At 43.9% G+C, this 17,995-nt stretch overlaps 1 protein-coding gene across 7 annotated transcripts in view; it reads right to left on the reverse strand.

Annotated features, from left to right (window-relative positions):
• The window catches only part of tnpo1 (transportin 1), a 233,726-nt gene that overhangs the window by 39,577 nt on the left and 176,154 nt on the right, over positions 1-17,995 (reverse strand). For all 7 annotated transcript variants that reach the window (XR_011949032.1, XM_072516131.1, XM_072516134.1 and 4 more), the window contains exon 15: positions 17,029-17,115. Coding sequence is in view for 6 of the 7 variants with exons in the window: in XM_072516131.1 (XP_072372232.1) it covers positions 17,029-17,115 (87 nt within the window). In the remaining variant the exon portion in view is untranslated. The remainder of the gene's footprint in view (positions 1-17,028; positions 17,116-17,995) is intronic.

Below are 17,995 nucleotides of genomic sequence, written 5' to 3' on the forward strand. Positions count from 1 at the left end.
CTCTAACTGTGAGATATGGGAGATCCGTGACGCTTCCAGCATTCTGGTCGACTATGTCTGCAGGAAGTGTAACCAATGGCAGCACCTCACAGACCGCATGGCTCGGTTGGAGCAGCAGTTGGGTGCACAGGAGCATGCAGGTGGTGGAAAGCGTCACAGATAGGAGTTATAGAGACGTGGTTACACCCAAGGTGCAGACAGGTGTAGGTGACCGCTAGAAGGGTCAGCCAGGAATCCCCTGTGGCTTTCCCCCTCTCTAACAAGTATACCATTTTGGATACTGTTGGGGGAATAGCCTATCAGGGGAAAATAACAGCAGCCAGAATAGTGGTACCACAACTGGCTCTGTTGCTCAGCAGGGGAGCGCCAAGTGCAGGAGAGGGATAGTTATAGGGGACTCTATAGTAAGGGGCAGATAGGCACTTCTGTGGACGTGAAGGATGGTATGTTGCCTCCCTGATGCCAGGGTCAAGGATGTCTCTGAACGAACACGGGGCACCCCGAAGGGGAGGGTAAACAGCCAGAGGTCATAGTACACATAGGTACGAATGCAGGAAGAGCGATGAGATCCTGCAGAAGAAGTTCAGGGAGTTAGGCAGTAAGCTAAAAAGCAGGACCTCTAGGGTTGTAATCTCAGGATTACTCCCTATGCCATGTGCCTGTGAAGTTAGAAATAGGAAGGTAGTGCAGCTAAATACGTGGCTAAACTGGTGGTGTAGGAGGGAGAGTTTCAGATTTCTGGACCATTGGGATCTCTTCCGGGGCAGGCGGAACCTGTACAGAAGCACAGGTTGCATCTAAACTGGAGGGGCACCAATATACTAGCTGGGAGGTTTGCTAGAGTCACTCGGGAGGGTTTAAACTAGTATGGCATGGAGGTGGGAACCAGAGTGTCAGGTTAGAGGTGTAAGAACTGAAGGGGAAAATAAGAGAACAACATCATCCTGTCTGCTCAAATGCAGTGGTCGGAAGTGTATTTGTTTCAATGCAAGTATTGCAGGTAAAGCAGATGAACTTAGAGCACTTATTAGTACTTGGAACTATGATGTTGTGGCTATCACAGAAACATGGTTAAAAGGAAGGGCAGGATTGGCAGCTAAACACTGGACAATTTGGATGCTTGAAGAGAGATACAGAGGGATGTAAAAGATTGGATTGGATTTGTTTGTCACGTGTACCGAGGTACAGTGAAAAGTATTTTTCTGCGAGCAGCTCAACAGATCATTAAGTACATGAGAAGAAAAGGGAATAAAAGAAAATACATAATAGGGCAACACAACATACACAATTTAACTACATAAGTACTGGCATCGGATGACGCATACAGGGCGTAGTGTTAATGCAGGGTGTTAGTGTTAAAGAGGTGGGGGAGTAGCATTACTGGTTAAGGAGATTATAGCCGTACTGCGGGAGGACACCTTGGAGGGCTCATACAATGAGGCTACCTAGGTAGAGCTCAGGTACAGGTAGGGGGCAATTTGGGGTTTATTACAGGCACCCCCCCCTCCCCCAACTGCCAGCGAGAGATAGAGGAGCAGATAGGTAGAGAGATTTTGGATAGGTGCAAAAGGGGCTGGTTTAGCACACTGGGCTACATCGCTGGCTTTTAAAGCAGACCAAGGCAGGCAAGAAGCACGGTTCAATTCCCGTACCAGCCTCCCTGAACAGCCGGAATGTGGCGACTAGGGGCTTTTCACAGTAACTTCATTTGAAGCCGACTTGTGACAATAAGCGATTTTCATTTCAAGTAATCAGGTTGTTGTGGTAGGGGATTTTAAATTCCCCTTTATTGACTGGGACTCACTTAGTGCTAGGGGCTTTGATGGGGCAGAATTTGTACGGTGTATCCAGGAAGGCTTCTTGACGCAATATGTCGTTAGCCCAACTAGGGAAGGGGCAGTACTGGACCTAGTATTGGGGTATGAGCCTGGACAGGTGGTGAGGTTTCAGTAGGGGATATTTTGGGAGTAGTGACCACAATTCTGTAGGTTTTAGGATACTTATGGATAGGGATGAGGGTTAAGGTGCTGAACTGGGGAAAGGCAAATTACGATAACATTAGACAGGAATTGAAGAATTTGGATTGGGGATGGCTGTTTGGAGGATAAATCAACACTGGACATGTGGAAATCTTTCAGGCGACTGTTGATTAGGATTCAGGAAAGTCATGTTCCTGAGGATATGGGAAGTTTAGGGAGCCTTGGATAATGAGGGATATTGTGAACCTCATCAAAAAGAAAAAGGAGGCTTTTGTCGGGTCTGGAAGGGTGGGCACAGTCGAAACCCTTGAGGAGTACAAAGAAAGTAGGAAGGTACCGAAGTGGGAAATTAGGAGGGGTCATGAAAAGTTCTTGGCAAGTATGATTAAGGTGAATCCCAAAGCTTTTTATTCATATGTAAAAAGCAAGAGTAGCCAGGGAAAGAATTGGACCACTTAAGGACAGTGGGGGTAATCTATGTGTTCAGCCAGAGGAAATGGGTGAGGTACTAAATGAGCACATTGCATCAGTGTTCACCAAAGAAAAGGACTTTGTGGAAGATGATTCTTGGGTAGGGTGTGTGGATAATCAGGGTCATATTGACATCAAAAAGGAGGTGGTATTGGGTGTTTTAAAAGACATTAAGGTAGATAAGTCTCCTGTGCCAGATGGGATTTACCCCAGAATACAGAGGGAAGCAAGGGAGGAAATTGCTGGAGCTTTGACTGACATATTTGTATCCTCATTGGCTACAGGTGAGATCGGAGGACCGGAGAATAGCTAATGTGGTACCGCTGTTCAAGAAATGTAGCAGGGATAATTCAGGAAACTATAGGCCAAAGAGCTTCAAGTCGGTAGTAGGTAAATTATTGAAGTGTATTCTCAGGGACAGGATTTGGAAACAAATGGACTCATTAGCGGTAGACAGCATGGTTTTGCGAACGGGGTCGTACCTCACTAACTTGATCGCGTTTTTTGAGGAGGTGACAAAGATGATTGATATGGGGAGGGTGGTGGATGCTGTTTACATGGACTTCAGTAAAGTCTTTGACATGGTGCCGCATAGCAGACTGGTACAAAAGTTGAAGTCACACGGGATCAGAGGTGAGGTGGCAAGATGGATACAGAACTGGCTCGGTCACAGAAGGCAGAGGGTAGCAGTAGAAGGGTGATTTTCTGAATGGAAGGTTGTGACTAGTGGTGTTTCACAGGGGTCTGTGCTTGGGCCTCTGTTGTTTGTAGTGTACATAAATGATTTGGAGGAAAATGTAGCTGGTCTGATTAGTAAGTTTGCAGATGGTACCAAGGTTGGTGGAGTGGCACATAGTGTTGAGGATTGTCAAGAGCATACAGCAGGACATACATAGGTTGGAGCCTTGGGCAGAAAAATGGCAAATGGAGTTTAATCCGGACAAATGTGAGGTAATGTATTTCGGTAGGTCTAACAGAGGTGAAATATACAGTAAATGGCAAAACTCTTAGGAATATAGGTCAGAGAGATCCAGGCGTGCAGGTCCACAAATCTTTGAAAGTGGCAACACAAGTGGGCAAGGTAGTCAACAAAGCCTACTTGCCTTCATTGGACAGGTTATCGAGTATAAAAACTGGCAAGTCATGCTACAGTTGTATAGAACCTTGGTACGGTTGTAATTGGAATATTGCGCACAATTCTGGTCGCCACACTACAATAAAATGTGGAGGCTGTGGAGAGGGTGCAGAGGAGGTTTACCAGGATGTTGCCTGGGGTATTAGCTATGCGGAAAAGCTGAATAGACTTGGACTGTTTTCATTAGAACGGAGGTCGAGAGGCAACCTGATAGAGGTCGACAAGATTATGAGCATCGATACAGTGGATGGGCTGGCACTTTCACAATGTGGAGGGGTCAGTCACTCGGGGGCATAGGTTTAAGGTGTGTGGGGCGAAGTTTAGAGAAGGTGTGTAAGGCAGGTTTTTTTTTTTTTACATTATTTTTTTTTATACAGGGCGGTGAGTGCCCGGGAAGGTTGTGGAAGCAGATACATTAACAGCATTCAAAAGGCATCTCATCAAATACATGGACAGGATGGGTATAGGATACAACACTAGGAACTGCTGAGGGTTTTGGTCAAAGGTGGTATCATGACCGGTACAGGCTTGGAGTGCCAAAGGCCCTATCCCTGTGCTGTACTGTTCTTTGTATAAGAGGCAGGTGCCAGAGGATTGGACTGGATTTTATTTATTGTCACGTGTACCAAGGTACAGTGAAAGGTATTTTTCTGCGAGCAGCTCAACAGATCATTAAGCTCATGAAAAAAGGAAATAAACAAAAATACATAATATTTTCTTGATGACACAGGGTACACAATGTAACTCCGTAACAGCATCATCGGATGAAGCATTCAGGGGTGTAGTGTTTTTTAAAAATTAGGTGGATTGGCCATGCTGAATTGTCCTTGATGTCCAAAAAGGCTAGGTGGGGTAACTGGGTTACGAGGATAGGGTGGAGCCGTGGGCTTAAGTATGGTGCTCGTGCAGACTCGATGGGCTGAATGGCCTCCTCCTGCACTGTAAATTCGATGATTTCTATGACTTGGGCATTGGGATACAGAGTAATATTTCAAAATTTACCATTGATCTCAAACTTGCAGGAATGGAAGGTAGTGAAATTATACCAATTGGCTGCAAAAGGACATAGATACCCTGCAGGGATAAATGTGGTGGAAGATGAAACGGTTTGAAAAATCATGTGTGACAAGGCGTCATGTAATTTTGGCACTTTTTCACAATCTGTAGTGAATGCAAATGCTTCTCAGCGACTCTGAAATAATTTGATTGAGTGGAACCATTAATTTTCTCTTTCTTTATCTTTCTATTACGGTCAAGACCGTAGATCAATGCATTTGTATCAAATCATCAAAGTAACTTCAGCATTCAATGCAGTTAGTACATATAATGCAGGACTTCTTCAAAATTATTTGACAACATGTGGGCGTAGCTGGCTAGGCCAGCGTTTATTGATAATCCCCAATGTCCTCAAGAAGGTGGTGGGAAACAGCCTTCTTGAACCGTTGCAATCTATGTGGTGTAGGTGCACCCGCAATGCTGTTAGGAAGGGAGTTCCAGGATTTTAACCCAGCAACATTGAAGGAACAGTGATATAGCTCCAAGTCAGGATGGTACGTGGCTTGGGCGGGAGCTTATAGGTGGTGGTATTCTCATGCATCTTCTGCCCTTGCCTTCTAGGTGGTAGAGGTTGCAGGTTTGGAAGGAGCTGCCGAAGGAGCTTTGGTGAGTTGCTGCCACTGTACTCCATGGTGGTGGCTGTGGAAATTAATGTTTAAGATGGGGAATGGAGTGTCCTTCAAGTGAGCTACTTTGTCATAGATCTTGTCAAGCTTCTCGAGTGATGTTGGAGCTGCACTCATCCAGGCAAATGGGGAGTATTTCACCACACTGTGACTTATGCCTCATACATGGTGGACAGACTTTGGGGAGTTAGCAGTTGAATTACACACTGCAGATTCCCCAGCCTCTTGGCTTGCTCTTGCAGCCACCATATTTTTATGACTGGTCCAATTCAGTTTCTGGTCAAAGGTAATCCCCAGGATGTTGATAGTGATGGATTCAATGATAGCAATGCTGTTTAGTGTCAAGGGCAGATGTTTAATTCTCGCTTGCTGGAGATGGTCATTGCCATCAGCCCAAGCTGAATGTTGTCCACGTCTTCCTGTATATGGACATGGACTGCTTCAGTATCGGAGGAACTGAAAATTGTATTGAACATTCAGCAGCAAACATTCCCACTTGACCTTAATTGTGGAGCAATGGTCATTGATGAAGTAGCTGAAGATGTTTGGGCTGAGGACACTACCCTAAGGAACTCCGGTACGTCTAAGAGTGAATACAGGGGCGGCATGTGGCGCAGTGGTTAGCACTGGGACTGCGGCGCTGAGGACTCTTGTTCGAATCCCGGCCCTGGGTCACTGTCCGTGTGGAGTTTGCACGTACTCCCCATATCTGCGTGCATTTCACCCCAAAACCCAAAGATGTGCGGGTTAGGTAGTTGGCCAGGCTAAATTGCCCCTTAATTGGAAAAATAATAATTGGGTGCTCTGAATTTATTTTTAAAAAAGAGTGAATACAGGATGAAGTCCATACCAATAAGAAAAAGTGATCTTTCGGCAGTTGCGTTCTGGAAGTAATCAGCTTGGTTGCAGGTTGAAACCACAGAAGTAGGCTAATGGAATCCAAGGGTGTTTCTGGATGTTTTAAAGCACTGCGCAGGAATCGCAGGGAGGCCCATGATTGACTTGTGAAATCCAGAGTCGTGAGGTTTATAAAGAAATTGGAGGGTCGCCTAGCAAAAAGCTAATGGAAGACCCCTTGCACCAGGGAGAATGCTGGGACATTGAAGAAAAATCAGGGTGAATTCCATTTAGCTGGGATATATCTTTTGAGTTGGTCCCAGGAAAAATGAATGAACCTGAAAAGATGTTCTAATAAGATTATGGAACGCTTGGAGGCAATTAAAAAGGAGAACGAAGTCATCGTAAGCTACAGTATTAAATTAATAGTGTTTACATTGTTTAATTATTTTTGTTGTACACAAAAGATTGTTTTTGTTTAAATGTTCATGAAATGGCGTAGCTTTCATTGTCAGAGGTCTACAACACAGAAAAGGCGCTTTGGCCCATTGCTTCCGCACCGGTCAAAAACATCCATCTAAGTATTCTAATTGAATTTTCCAGCACTTGACATCGCAAGTGGATACCCAAATCTTTTAAATGTTATGAGGGTCTCGGCATTCACCATCTTTCAGGCAGTGGGCCCCAGATTCCCACCACCTTCTGGGTGAAAAGGGTTTTCCTCACGTCCCTTCTAAACCTCCTGCCCCTTGACATAAATCTATGCCTTCTGGTCATTGATCCCTCCAACAAGGGGAAAAGTTTATTCCTGTCTACTCTATCTATGCCCCTCATAATTTTATCTTTCGGGACTTGTGGGAGGAAACCAGACCAGCACCTGGAGGAAACCCACGCAGACACGGGGATAACTTGCAGACTCCCCAAGTCGGGAATCGAACCTGGCACCCTGGAGCTGTGAAGCATCAGTGCTACCCACTGTGCTACCGTGCTCCCCATCCGCAATTATGTCCAACCTCAGTCTCCTCTGCTCCAAGGAAAACAACCCCAGTCTATCCAACCTCTCTTCATACCCAAATCTCTCCTGCCCAGGCAACATCCTGGTAAATCTCCTCTGCGTCCTTTCCAGTGCTATCACATCCCTCCTATGTGGATTCCAGAACTACACACAATACTCTCGCTGTGGCCGAATCAATGTTTTACTCAGTTCCAACATAACCTTCCTGCTCTTAAACTCAATGCCTCGGCTAATAAAGGCAAGTGCTCCTTCAGTGGGTCAGTGCCGACCCAATGGGCCAAATAACCTCCTTCAGCACTGCAGGGATTCTATATCACATGCCTTCTTGGCCACTGTACCTACTTGCCCTGCTATTTTAAGGGGCCTGTGTACATGCATACCAAAGTCCCTCTGATCCTCGGACCTTCTCAGGGGTCTTGCCGTTTATCATGTATTTCCTTGCCTCATTTGTCCTGCCCAAGTGTATTATCTCACACTTATTCGGATCAAATTCCATTTGCCATTGACCAGACCATCTGATCAGCCTGTCTATATCCTCCTGTAATCGAAGGCTACCCTCCTCACTATTTACCACCTCAACAATTTTTGTATCATCTGTGAACTTACGATCAACCCTCCTACATTCATGTCTAAATCATTTGTATAAACCACAAACAGAAAGGGCCCCAACAGTGATCCCTGTGGAACCCCACTGGGCTCAAGCTTCCAGTTGGAAAAACACCCCTCGATCATCATCCTTTGCGTTCTGCCACTCAGCCAATTCTGGATCCAATTCTCCAAATTTCCTTGGATCCCATGGGCTCTTACCTTCGCTATCAGTTTCCAATGTGGGACCTTAACAAAAGCTTTGCTCAAGTCCAAGTAGACTACATCCAATGCATTCCCCTCATTTACACACCTGGTCACCTCTTCAAATATTCAATCAAGTTGTCAGACATGACCTTTACTGAACAAAACGCTGACATAAGAACATAGAGCATTCAGTGCAGAAGGAGGCCATTCGGCCCATCGAGTCTGCACCGAACCACTTAAGCCCTCACTTCCACCCTATTCCCGTAACCCAATATCCCTTCCTAACCTTTTGGTCACTAAGGCCATGGCCAATCCACCTAGAACGTGCAGACTCCGCACAGACAGTGACCCAGCGGGGAATCAAACCAGTTTCCCCACCATGGAGTTTACACTGACTGGCCTGTAGTTTCTGGTTTATTCCTTCTGCATTTATTGAATAATGGTACCACAATGGCTATCCTCCAGGCCTCTGGCACCTCTCCTGTGGTCAGAGAGGAATTGAAAATTATTGCCAGTGGCCCTGCTATTTCCTCCCTTGCCTCAAACAGCCTGGGGTACATTTCTTCTGGCCCTGGATACTTGTCTACTTTTAAGCATGACAGAACACTCACGACGTCCTTTATATATATATGTGTTTTGTTTATTTTGAGGCCTTCTCCCTGGTTTCTATACCCACTGGTTTAGCACAGGGCTAAAGAGCTGGCTTTTAAAGCAGACCAAGGCAGGCCAGCAGCACGGTTCAATTCCCGTACGAGCCTCCCCGAACAGGCGCCGGAATGTGGCGACTAGATGCTTTTCACAGTAACTTCATTTGAAGCCTACTTGTGACAATCAGCGATTTTCATTTCATTTTCATTTCACTGGCCTTTTAACAAGCTTGGTGGTTGTTTGGACATCTTTTAAGATTATTTTTCAGGATTGTAATACTATGAACAAATATATAAAATTCTAGAAAACTAACGCAATCCCAGACACAAGCCAAAGCAAAACAAAAATAAAGCAGCATATGTAACATTCAGTACAATTATTGAAGTTAATATATTATAAGTCAACATATAAAATATATCATAAAAATATGAAAATGTTTTTCTTAAGCATGTTATTTTACATAATCAAGCCAAGTTCTCCATATTGCCATGTGACAGAAGAAAGCCACTCTCCCTTCCGCCACCACTTCCCCCACACACTAACCATCCCCTCTCCCAGCATCATACACATTCACACACCCTCTTCCCAACCCACCTTCCCCCAGCTCATTCACTCAGCAGCCTGGCCTTTCCAGCAACAGCGGGCTGCTCTGGGGCCCCACAGACTTCTTCATGGCTAGCCCACCATGACTGAAAACTGCCGCTGATTCACTATAATTATTCACTTGGTGCCCCCACTATTTGTACTGCGTCAAAGAATGCAAATTATGATGTTCCTCTTATCCTACTTTTCAAGAACTCTCATTCATGCTTGATTCAATGAAGAACTCATATTTAAACAAAAAGTGTACCAAGTTAAATTACCAGCAGGGAGAAGCTGTCATCTTCAGTTTTGAATACTCATTAATCTAAACAGGATTGTTCCGGGTCAATTTCCAGATACTTTGGATTAATGCACAAGAACTGCATATTTGATTCTCAATATACTCATGTCGTATTGTTCAATAAAGAATAAAGATTCTAACATCTTGCAACAAACAAGATTACATTTTGCTTTTTAAAACTAATTACAAAATAGATTTGATGAGACAAACAGGATTGCGGCAGGTTTAGATAAGGTAGGCGAAGAAAAATTGTTCCCGTTCACAAATAAAGGATTAATAGACACACAGATTTAAGGTTTTAAAGGTATGAGCAAATTTTTTTAAATTAAAACACAGCGAGTGGTAAGGCCCAGGAAATCAGTGCTTACGAGGGTGCTGGAAACAGAAAATATTTATGCTTTCAAAAGGAAATTGGATGGGCACTTCAGAGAAATAAAGTTTACAGGGTTATGGGGACGGACTAGATTGCTCTGCAAAGAGCCTGCAATGACCCGATGGGCTGAATAGCCTCCCTTCTGTGATCATAGAATTTACAGTGCAGAAGGAGGCCATTCGGCCCATCGAGTCTGCACCGGCTCTTGGAAAGAGCACCCTACCCAAGGTCAACACCTCCACCCTATCCCCATAACCCAGTAACCCCACCCAACACTAAGGGCAATTTTGGACACTAAGGGCAATTTATCATAGCCAATCCACCTCACCTGCACATCTTTGGACTGTGGGAGGAAACCGGAGCACCCGGAGGAAACCCACGCACACACGAGGAGGATGTGCAAACTCCGCACAGACAGTGACCCAAGCCGGAATCAAACCTGATGTAATGACTATGATTTCATGAGTGTTATCAAACAAGATTTGATAGCCAATTAAGGAGATACTGGGACAGGTGATCAAAAGCCCAGATAAAGCGATAGGTTCTAAGAAAATAAGAAATAGAAGCAGGAATAGGTCATTTGACCCCTCAAGCCTACTCTACCATTCTATTAGATCATAATTGATATGATTGTGGCCGTAACTCCATTTTTCGCCCTGCTCTCCATATCCCTCAAGTCCCTTGTAGATCAAAAATCTGTTGAACTCAGTTTTAAATTACTCAATAACCCAGCACCCAGTGCTGTTTGTAATAGAGAATCCCAAATACTAATGATCCTCAGAAGAAATTCTTCCTTTTCTCCATGCCAAGTAGAAGGCCCTTAATTTAGAAACTGTATCCCCTAGGTCTATGTTTCCGTACAAGGGGAAACATCATCTCAACACCTACCCTGTCAATCCCCCTTAGAACTTTATGTTTCAATAAATTAATCTCTTACTCTTCTAAATTCCAATGACTATAGACCCAACCTGCTCGACCTATCCTACCCATACGACAACCCTCTCATCACAGCAATCAACCTATTGAATGTTCTCTGAACTACCTCCAATACAAGTGTATCACTCACAAGGTAAAGAGGCCAAAGCTATACGGGGACCCTGTATGGGTAGGCACTCACCAATACAGATGCAGCAAAACTTGGCTACTTTTAATGCCCACACCCCCTTACAAAAAGGCTAACATGCTATTCGCCTTCCAATTACATTGACCAATATTCGGCAAATTTCAGGAACCTTGGATAACGAGAGATATTGTAGGCCTCGTCAAAAAGAAAAAGGCATTTGTCAGATCTAGAAGGCTGGGAACAGACGAAGCCTGTGTGGAATATAAGGAAAGTAGTAAGGAACTTAAGCAAGGAGTCAGGAGGGCTAAAAGGAGTCACGAAAAGTCATTGGAAAATAGGGTTAAGGAAAATCCCAAGGCTTTTTACAAGTACATAAAAAGCAAGAGGGTAGCCAGGGAAAGGGTTGGCCCACTGAAGGACAGGCAAGGGAATCTGTGTGTGGAGCCAGAGGAAATGGGCGAGGTACTAAATGAATACTTTACATCAGTATTCACCAAACAGAAGGAATTGGTGGATGTTGAGTCTGGAAAAGGGTGTGTAGATAGCCTGGATCACATTTAGATCCAAAAAGACGAGATGTTGGGCGTCTTGAAAAATATTACGGTAGATAAGTCCCCAGGGCCTGATGGGATCTACCCCAGAATACTGAAGGAGGCTAGAGAGGAAATTGCTGAGGCCTTGACAAGAAATCTTTGGATCCTCACTGGCTTCAGGTGATGTCCCGGAGGACTGGAGAATAGCCAATGTTGTTCCTTTGTTTAAAGAAGGGTAGCAAGGATAATCCAGGGAACTACAGGCCGGTGAGCCTTACGTCAGTGGTAGGGAAATTGCTGGAGAGAATTCTTCGAGACAGGATCTACTCCCATTTGGAAGCAAATGGATGTATTAGCGAGAGACTGCATGGTTTTGTGAAGGGGAGGTTGTGTCTCAGTAACTTGATAAGAGTTTTTCGAGAGGTCACAAAGATGATTGATGCAGGCGCAGTGGATGTTGTCTGTATGGACTTCAGTCAGGCCTTTGACAAGGTCCCTCATGGCAGACTGGTACAAAAGGGGAGGTCACACGAGATCAGGGGTGAGCTGGCAAGGTGGATACAGAACTGGCTAGGTCATAGAAGGCAGAGAGTAACAATGGAAGGGTGCTTTTCTGATTGGAGGGCTGTTACTAGTGGTGTTCCGCAGGAATCAGTGCTGGGACCATTGCTGTTCGTAGTATATATAAATGATTTGGAGGAAAATGTAACTGGTCTGATTAGTAAGTTTACAGACGACACAAAGGTTGGTGGAATTGCGGATAGTGACGAGGACTGTCAGAGGATACAGCAGGATTTAGATTGTTTGGAGACTTGGGCGGAGAGATGGCAGATGGAGTTTAATCCGGACAAGTGTGAGGTGATGCATTTTGGAAGGTCTAATAATGCAGGTAGGGAATATACAGTGAATGGTAGAACCCTCAAGAGTATTGACAGTCAGAGAGATCTAGGTGTACAGGTCCACAGGTCACTGAAAGGGGCAACACAGGTGGAGAAGGTAGTGAAGGAGGCATACGGCATGCTTGCCTTCATTGGCCGGGGAATTGAGTATAAGAATTGGCAAGTCATGTTGTAGCTGTATAGAACCTTAATTAGGCCACACTTGGAGTATAGTGTTCAATTCTAGTCGCCACACTACCAGAAGGATGTGCAGGCTTTAGAGAGGGTGCAGAAGAGATTTACCAGAATGTTGCCTGGTATGGAGGGCATTAGCTATGAGGCGCGGTTGAATAAACTCGGTTTGTTCTCACTGGAACGACGGAGGTTGAGGGGCGACCTGATAGACGTCTACAAAATTATGAGGGGCATAGACAGAGTGGATAGGCAGAGGCTTTTTCCCAGGGTAGAGGGATCAATTATTTGGGGGCATAGGTTTAAGGTGCCAGATGTACGAGGCACGTTTTTTTACACAGAGGGTAGTGGGTGCCTGGAACTCGCTATCGGAGGTGGTGGTGGAAGCAGGGACGATAGTGACATTTAGGGGCATTTTGACAAACACATGAATAGGATGGGAATAGAGGGATACGGACCCAGGAAGTGTAGAAGATTTTAGTTTAGGCGGGCAGCATGGTCGGCAAAGGCTTGGAGGGCCGAAGGGTCTGTTCCTGTGTTGTACTTTTCTTTGTCCTTTTGTTCTTTGTACATGCTAACTTTTTAATGAATCATTGTGAGGAGATCGAGATCTCTCTGTACCATAGAATTCTGCAGTATCTCACCATTCATAAATACTACTTTTCTATTATTCCAGCCAAAATGGTCAAGTTCACATTTTTCCACATACTCCCAATAGCCAATCGTTTTGCTCACTCATTTAACGTAGCTAAATCTCTTTTCAGACTATGTCATCTTAACAATTTACAATCTTACCCATCTTTGTCAGTACATTTGGCTACAGTATACCTGGCCCCATCATTCACTTCATTGATATAGATTACTTGAGCACCAACACTGATACGTGCAGCACTGAACTACTTGCAGTTTACCAATCCAAAACATCCATTTAACCCACACTCTGCTTCCTGTCCGTTAGCCAATTCGTTATCCATACCAATATATTCTCTCCATTAAGAGTTCTCATCTTGAGTCGTCACCTTTTATGTGGCATCTTATTGAATGCCTTTTGGAATCTCAATACACTACATCTACTGGTTTGTCTTTAGCCACCCTGCATGTTACATCCTCTAAGAATTCCAATATATTTGTCAAACACTACTTCCCTTTCATATGGCGGCACGGTAGCAGTGGTTAGCACCGTTGCTTCACAGCGCCAGGGATTCGGGTTTGATTCTCGGCTTGGGTCACTGTCTGTGCGGAGTCTACACGTTCTCCCTGTGTCTGCGTGGATTTCCTCCGGGTGCTCCGATTTCCTCCCATAAGTCCTGAAAGATGCGCTCGTTAGGTGAATTGGAAATTCTGAATTCTCCCTCAGTGTACCCGAATAGATGCCGGAATGTGGCGACTCGGGAATTTTCATAGTAACTTCATTGCAGTGTTATGTAAGCCAACTTGTGACACTAAAGATTATAATGAAAACTATGTTGACTCTACTTAACTGTTTATTATTTGCTAATTATCCTACTACTTCCTTAATAGTGGATTGCAGCATTTTCCCAATCACAGATATTAGATTAATTGGCCTCGTTTCCTGCGCCTCTTGTTTTTGAATAGAGTTACGTATGCAGTTTTCCAATCTGCTGGGATATTTTAAAATCAATTGAATTTTGCAACATTGACAACCAACATATCCACTATCTCTGCAGCACTACTTTTAGGACACTTGGGTGTAAGCTATCAGGTCCAGGCGACTTGTCAGCCTTTGGCGCTATTAGCTTTCCTTGTACTTCTTCAATGATGGTGAACAAGTATGAGACAGGGGTGGAGAGTGTTAGGGAGGGACATCCAGAACTTACTGCCTAGGCAGCTGAAAAAGTGCTGGAGGTACAAATAATGGGGAGAGACAGAGCCACAGACAGATTTGAAAACAATTTTAAAATTGATGCTTTGCCAGACCGTGAGTCAATGCTTGTCAACATGTACAGAGAAGATGGGGCAAAGGGACTTGGTGAGAGCTAGAACACGGGCAGTGTTTCAGAAAAGTTCAAGTTTAGAGGACAGAATGTGGAAGGCTACCCAGGATAGCATTGTAACAGTTGTGTTTAGAGGTAACAAAGATACAGATGAGGGTTTCAGAGGAGTCGAAGCAGGGCAGAGACGTGCAACATTAAGATAGTGGAAAAGGCTGTTTTGGCTAGGCAATACAGTTTGTGGCATCAGTATTCCCGATGTTTTTAGTTTGAGGAAATGTTGTTAATCCAGTACCGAATGTTGGGACAGGCAACATGACAAAGCAAATTGGCATCTAAGAAACGAGTTGCGTCAGTAAGAGTCATCTCTTTTTTTTTTTTTTTTTTTTGGAAACGCCCAATTCTTTTTGAAATGAAATGAAAAGAAAATTGCTTATTGTCACGAGTAGGCTTCAATGAAGTTACTGTGAAAAGCCCCTAGTCGCCACATTCCGGCGCCTGTTCGGGGCGGCTGGTACGGAAATTGAACCGTGCTACTGGCCTGCCTTGGTCGGTTTTAAAAGCCAGCGATTTAGCCCTGTGCTAAACCAGCCCCAATTATTTCCAATTAATGTGCAATTTAGCGTGGCCAATCCACCTACTCTGCGCATCTTTGGGTTGTGGGGGCAAGACTTAAGGTCAAGAGCATCAGTAGAGCAATGCGGGTTAAGGATGAAACCAAAAAGATGACAGCCGTTAACTAGATTTGAAAAGAAATGGAGAAGCTGTCTCTGACAAACAATTCCCCAACACCTCAGGTAAGCTTCCATTGCAACTTGAGCCACACAGACCAGGTCACCATAATAGTTGCAAGCTCTTTATCCAGATCATTGTAATTAGAACTAGAGAAGACGGATTGAAAGTCAACTTTTTCTTCAGTTCTTAGAGCCAGAATCTTAGAGCACAAAAAATTCACAGAATTTACACAATTGCTTTTTCAAGGGAACAGAACTGCCTGATAAGCAAGATGTCAAAACTGATGGTAATTTTTAATAGCAATTAATTCAGCAACATCACAGAATCTTAGAATTGTTACAATGCATGAGGCCCATTGCATGTATATTGCAAAAATTTAAAAACTTGGAACGTTGCAAATAGATTAAGGTGCCATATGTAGAGGCAATCCTTTTAGGATAGAATGAGGGGCTTGATTGAAATTAGTTGCCGTTATCAGATATCAGGAGGGAAAGGAGATAGTACAAAACCTCTCAAATTAACAGAAATGTTTTGAAAAACTTTGGTTTAAAGTACAGAGGTAGAGAGTCTACTAAAGCTGTAAGTAAGGAGTCATAAAGCGAGAGTTAATGCTTGATTTTAACTATTTACTTGTTTACAGAGAGATGGCTAATGTGATATTGTTTTGATTGCTGGAGTATCCCTGGAAGGAGTGGATAGTTTATGAGGAACTGTACTGTATCTGAGCTAAGCAACGGATAGGACATCTTGGTGTAATATAGATTATGTAATCAATGAGAGCCAGGTCTGCCTGTCGTTTGCAAGTTTTGCCAAATTCTGTTAGGTTGAGCTGAAGAGTCTGACAAGACAGGATTTTCAGATTGTTCCTCTCTCCAAAGGTCTGCACAGATAAGCAAGTAACCGGTTTTGTTTACTTTATTTATAAGTGGCATTTGAACTGTATTGCTTAATTAGAATTAGTGGCAGGTGTAGATAGTGGGCGGGATTCTCCCATCGGACGGCTAGGTGCCGACCCTGGCATAAAAACCTATCGAAGTGTTTTACTCTGGCGTCGGTACCCGTTCCGGGATCCCATTCTGCGGCCCACAGGAGGCTGGTACGGCACTGGAGCGGCCCACACATGCGCAGTTGGGCAGGCGCCGACTAGGGCATGCGCAGCCTTCTTCCCCGTGCTGGCCCCGATGCCAAATGGCAAAGGGCTACAGGAGCTGGCGTGGAGGAAAGGAAGTCCTCCCCCACCCCCCGACAGAGAGGCCGGCCCGCCGAACGGTGGGTCCCGATTGGTCTATATTGTGTAACCCGTCACAGGTTTTTCTCCAGGACTGAATTTAAATAGCGGCTTGAGAAGTCCCAATAAAAATAGCGTAGATATTGGACAGATGTGGGGATACTTTTAGGTTAGTTAAATTATCCTTAGGGGTAGAGGATGGCTAAGTGATGAGCTCTTCAAAGGTTATCTAACACAGCAAAGGATACTGGCATTCACACTGCTCTGATCAGTAGAAGCTATTGTTGGTGATGTACAGTGAAGTTGGTGATCTCAATTATTAGGAAATTAAATTTAATACTGCTTGAATAGAAATTGTCAAGTACTATGGTATCAGGTTAGGAGAGCAATGAAGATAATCAATGAATTTAGTTATTTTTTGCCAGGAGATCAAAGCTGGATAATAAATCAATCAAGGCAACCAGCCAGGTCAGCAGAACTTGTACCTTTGCATGGAGGGTACATTGAAATGTTTTATGGGAAACTGCAAGAAGAGTCAGAAAGAAATTCTGAGTTAGAGGGAAATAAATTAGAGTAGAAAAACTGGAGATATAAATGAACTAGATGGCAAATAACACTGAAGCTCTACGCACCTCAAGCAAGGGAAAAAGATCTTTGTCTTCATCCTTCAACATATTCCATTTCTGAATGAGAGGAGGCATCAACATTTGAATGTATTCCTGGTGGGGAAGACAAACATGATCAATTTTACTGCTCCACTGAAATACTGTAAATTAGTTGATATGGAAAACCTCTCAAATGAACAGAAAATTAGCACAAAACAATCACAAAAAAGTCTGTACTTGGAGCAATTATGGCCCAGATTTTAGTCTAATAGTAGTAAGATCATCAGCGGCCATCGTTATTCAGTACAAGCAAATCATACATCAGTGCAAGTAAGCACTAAAATCAGGATGGCGCTGGCCACTTTGTCTTTTCCATCCAGAAACTGATCCGACATTCAGATATGTGGATGGGTGATAAGTTAAGAGTATTTATGAGAGAGGTTCCCTTTTGTGGACTATGGTGAATTACATTTTCTGGCATGATAAATGGACAAGGACCTTCCACTCAATACTAAGCAAATTTTTAAAGGCACAGCAAGTCTTAATTTCCACCAAACCACTCTGGCACTGAAAATGTACTTTTGCAAGTATGGAGTCTTAATCCTTCATAATTCAATTATTGATAAGAGATTTAAAAAAGCATAAAACAAAATTTTGCCTCATCTCTCTCAATCCCACCTTTCTCCCCCTTTAACTTTATGTACATGTTTTCATGCTGAATTAACCGGTTCAACATTGAATTAACAGTTCCAACTTATACTTTAGTCTGCACATCTCAATAAGGACTCTTCATTTTGATTGGTTTAAAATTTTTGTTTTTAGAGTGCCCAATTATTTTTTTTCCAATTAAGAGGCAATATATCGTGGCCAATCGGCCTTCCCTGCACATCTTTTGGTTTGTGGGGGGAGGGGCCCACGCAGACATGGGGAGAATGTGCAAACTCCACACCGACAGTGACCCGGGGCCAGGATCGAACCAGGGACCTCAATGCCG

The sequence above is a fragment of the Scyliorhinus torazame genome, chromosome 9, assembly GCF_047496885.1.
Source record: "Scyliorhinus torazame isolate Kashiwa2021f chromosome 9, sScyTor2.1, whole genome shotgun sequence".
Lineage (NCBI taxonomy): Eukaryota > Metazoa > Chordata > Chondrichthyes > Carcharhiniformes > Scyliorhinidae > Scyliorhinus > Scyliorhinus torazame.